Below are 3413 nucleotides of genomic sequence, written 5' to 3'. Positions count from 1 at the left end.
CATAAAAAACACACTTCAATTATGGAGCGAGCAGGTAGTTGACGCGTGTCTTAAGCCGTGTTCACACCAAGAGCGTTGGACGCGATTTTGCGTCGAGATTACATGTAAAGTCAATGCAAACACGCGATTGACTGCTTTGCGGCGCGATACACGCGTCACACGCGACGCGATGGACGCGATGCTGCGAAAATCGCTTCAACGCTCGAGTTGAAAATATTGAACTTTTGCAGCGACATCGCGTGACGCCATTCCGCAGCAGCCTATCAGCGTTGAGATTCTCCTGACGTCGCTGACGTCACTGACGTCGCCGTCCTGGATCACTCTTCTACAAGATGGAGGACAAATTGATTATTGCCGTTACAGCTCACCCCGTGCTTTACGACACGTCCTGTCTCCTTTACCGGGATCGGTATAAAAAGGAGCAGGCGTGGAGTAAAGTAAGCGAGGTGGCTGGATTACCTGGTAAGTTCTGTAAATATGTATTTGTTGCGTGTTTGCAGCTATTGGTTAGCATTAGCATAGCCCCAGTTAGCGTAGCTGGCTTTCCCGGCATAAAGTTACTGGTTTACTAGATTCAACAGTTAATGTACGTGTGTTCTTGTCAGTTGATGTGTGTCGCAGGAAATGGAAGAGCCTCAGGGACACTTATATGAGGGAGAGGAGGAAGGTGACAGAGACGAGGAGTGGGTCAGCAGCAGGGACAGCGAAGAAGTGGAAGTACTTCGCGGTCCTGTCTTTCCTCGACCCCTTTGTTGCCCCCCGTGAAACAAGCGGGAACATGGGGGCAGGGGTCGAGGAAGATGGGGCCGTGGAGTACAGTGTAGGGTCCATGGAGGACGAGGGAGAGACAGCAGGCTCATCAGGGATTACCATCGGAGGTTTGTTGATGAATGAACACACACACAGAAACGACATGGAAACTAGTTTATGTATAAAATGATAACTGACTTGTATTGATGTGTCAGTACAGATACTTTTTTCACAGCCTGCACTAAAAAAATGTCAAAATAACTAATCTGTACTCTCACCTATACCAAACCTACAAGTTAAAATGTGAAGAATGAAGGGCACTAAAACATCATTTGCTTTAAAGTGTTGTGGAGGATAGATATTTCTATGGCTAGAACAGTATGTTGTATTAAATGACTGCATCTGTAAAATGCTTTATGTGCTGTAATTGTTAGAATAACCTAGTCCTAGTCAATTAATATACTGTATGAACAAAAAAAACTAAGACATGTTTGTCACTACTACAGCCCAAGCAGATTCTGACATTGAGCCAGAGTCTGCTGGTGCTCCCCCTGATGATGGTCCAGCTGTCTCTCCCACTGCTGTCTCTGCTGCTTCCCCTGCTGCTTCAGTGCCAAGAGGTATGTACAAGACATATTTAAGATAGTTTAATAGATAATTAATTTAAGATATTTAAACAAATATTAATTTGGATATTGAGTTACTTCTAACTATTGCATTTTTTGGACAGTAGTAGTTTCATAAACTGTTTTTTCTATTTCATACAGCGACAAAGAGGTCCAGGAAGAGAGCCAGGGAGGAGGAAAACTCCGCCGACTCCAACAACAGACGGGCGGAGTTGGAGACTCTCGTCCTGGACACCCTGAACGGCCTGAAGCAGCAAGCTCAGCAAGCTCAACCTGCTCCCCAGCCTCCCCCCTCAGAGGATGAATTATTCCTCAAAAGCCTGGTTCCTTCCCTGGAGAGGTTGTCACCCCAAAGGAAGGCATTTGTAAAATTTCAAATTCATAAACTTATTTATGAAGCCAGCACTGTTGTGCTCAATTTGGAACCTGCCGAGTAGCTATTTAGCAATGGGGCAGCAATCACTGCAGGGAACGTATCAGACTTTTGAGGAATCATTCATTTTGTTCATATGTGTCCCTGAGGCTCTTCCATATGTTATTTATTTTTTATTGTTTTTGTACATATATATTTTTTATTTTTTTTTATGACAATTTAATTAATAAAATATAAAAATCTCAGCTGTCTTTCGTCTACTCTTACCTACAGTGAACATTCTCACCAGACTTCAGATATTTGTTGCACACCCACATTGTGTACTGTAAACTTTGATTCAAGCTGTGCAGAGGTTATTCACATAAACTAAACAACTTATTTTAACCTCTTAAAACACACTGTTCCATCTACGGGACGGGTCAGAGGTTGGGAGGTAGCCACAGCATTATGTGGGACACTGACTAATCATTTACAGGACAAAACAATACCAAATAATATCAGATGGAACCACTGATATGATAGTTAGCATATTTATCATGTCATGCACATTTTATGTTTATTGTATTGTTGCAGACATGCCAAATTAAAGCATTATTATCTCACAATATGATATGAATTCATGAACACCTGCATATTATTTTTGGTGCTTATATACATCACATTTTTATTTCTGTGTCAATATATAGTATTACTGCAGGATGTTTGTTCAATAGCGATGTGTGGGTGGCTCTTAAAAGAGCCGTTGGGGGAATGCTTGTGCATTAAACGCTGGGTTGCCATGGGACCGCTCCCTCTGTGGAGAAGTACTCTGCAAAGGTCTCCCGAACCCGGACGGCCTCTCTTGCAGCGTTGTTTGCTGCAAGTCTTCCCAGACCTGGCAGCGGCTCCACCTCACAAGCTGGTAGGTTGCCCATCGTCCCAGGCGTGGTCTTCCGCAGGAAGTTGTGCAGCACACATGTCGCCTTCACACACTTCTCTGCAACCTGTGTACGGACCTCCAGGGAACGCCGGTACATCCTCCACTGGGCTGCCAGGATGCCAAAGGCATTCTCAACCACCAGCCGTGCCCGGGACAGCCGGTAGTTGAAGATCCGGCGGTCTCTGGGAAGGGTGCGCCCGGGGAATGGCCTCATGAGGTTTCTCCGGAGTGGAAAGGCCTCATCGGCAACCAAGACGTGTGGCTGGGGTCCTCTGTGGTCAGCTCCTGGTAACGGCCGGTCAGCAGGCAGATGAAGGGTGCCAGAGCGGAGTGCTCTACCAAAAGCCGAGTTGGCCAGGATACCGCCGTCGCTCGTCCTTCCGTAGCCCCCGACATCAATGACCCTGAAACAATACTGGGCATCGACAACAGCCAGGAGGACGATGGAGAATGTCCCCTTATAATTAAAAAATTGGGACCCGGAGTTGGCAGGGGCTTGAATGGCGACATGCTTCCCATCCACAGCTCCACAGCAGAGAGGAAAATTCCACCGCTCCTCAAACCCCTCTGCGATGGACCTCCACTCCTCTGTGGTGGGCACAGCCATGAACTCCCCCACGAGGCAGTCCCAGATAGCGGACACCACATCAGCCACGATCATGGACACAGTGGAGACCCCAACACGGAAGCTGTTGGCGATGGTCCTGTAGGAGTCACCAGTGGCCAGGTATCTGCATCATAGAAA

At 46.6% G+C, this 3413-nt stretch overlaps 1 protein-coding gene across 1 annotated transcript; it reads left to right on the top strand.

Moving 5' to 3' along the window:
* Positions 1-332: 332 nt before the first annotated feature.
* On the top strand, positions 333-1813 carry LOC128367181 (transcription factor Adf-1-like). The gene is made up of 4 exons (XM_053327974.1): positions 333-462; positions 606-878; positions 1257-1370; positions 1518-1813. Exons 1-4 carry the CDS (start codon positions 333-335, stop codon positions 1811-1813), a joined length of 813 nt encoding a protein of 270 aa, XP_053183949.1.
* The last annotated feature ends 1600 nt before the right edge of the window (positions 1814-3413 follow it).

Source organism: Scomber japonicus, chromosome 1, assembly GCF_027409825.1.
Source record: "Scomber japonicus isolate fScoJap1 chromosome 1, fScoJap1.pri, whole genome shotgun sequence".
In the NCBI taxonomy this organism is placed as follows: domain Eukaryota; kingdom Metazoa; phylum Chordata; class Actinopteri; order Scombriformes; family Scombridae; genus Scomber; species Scomber japonicus.
Note: the sequence above shows the minus strand (reverse complement) of the source record. Positions and strands in the feature narration are given on the sequence as shown.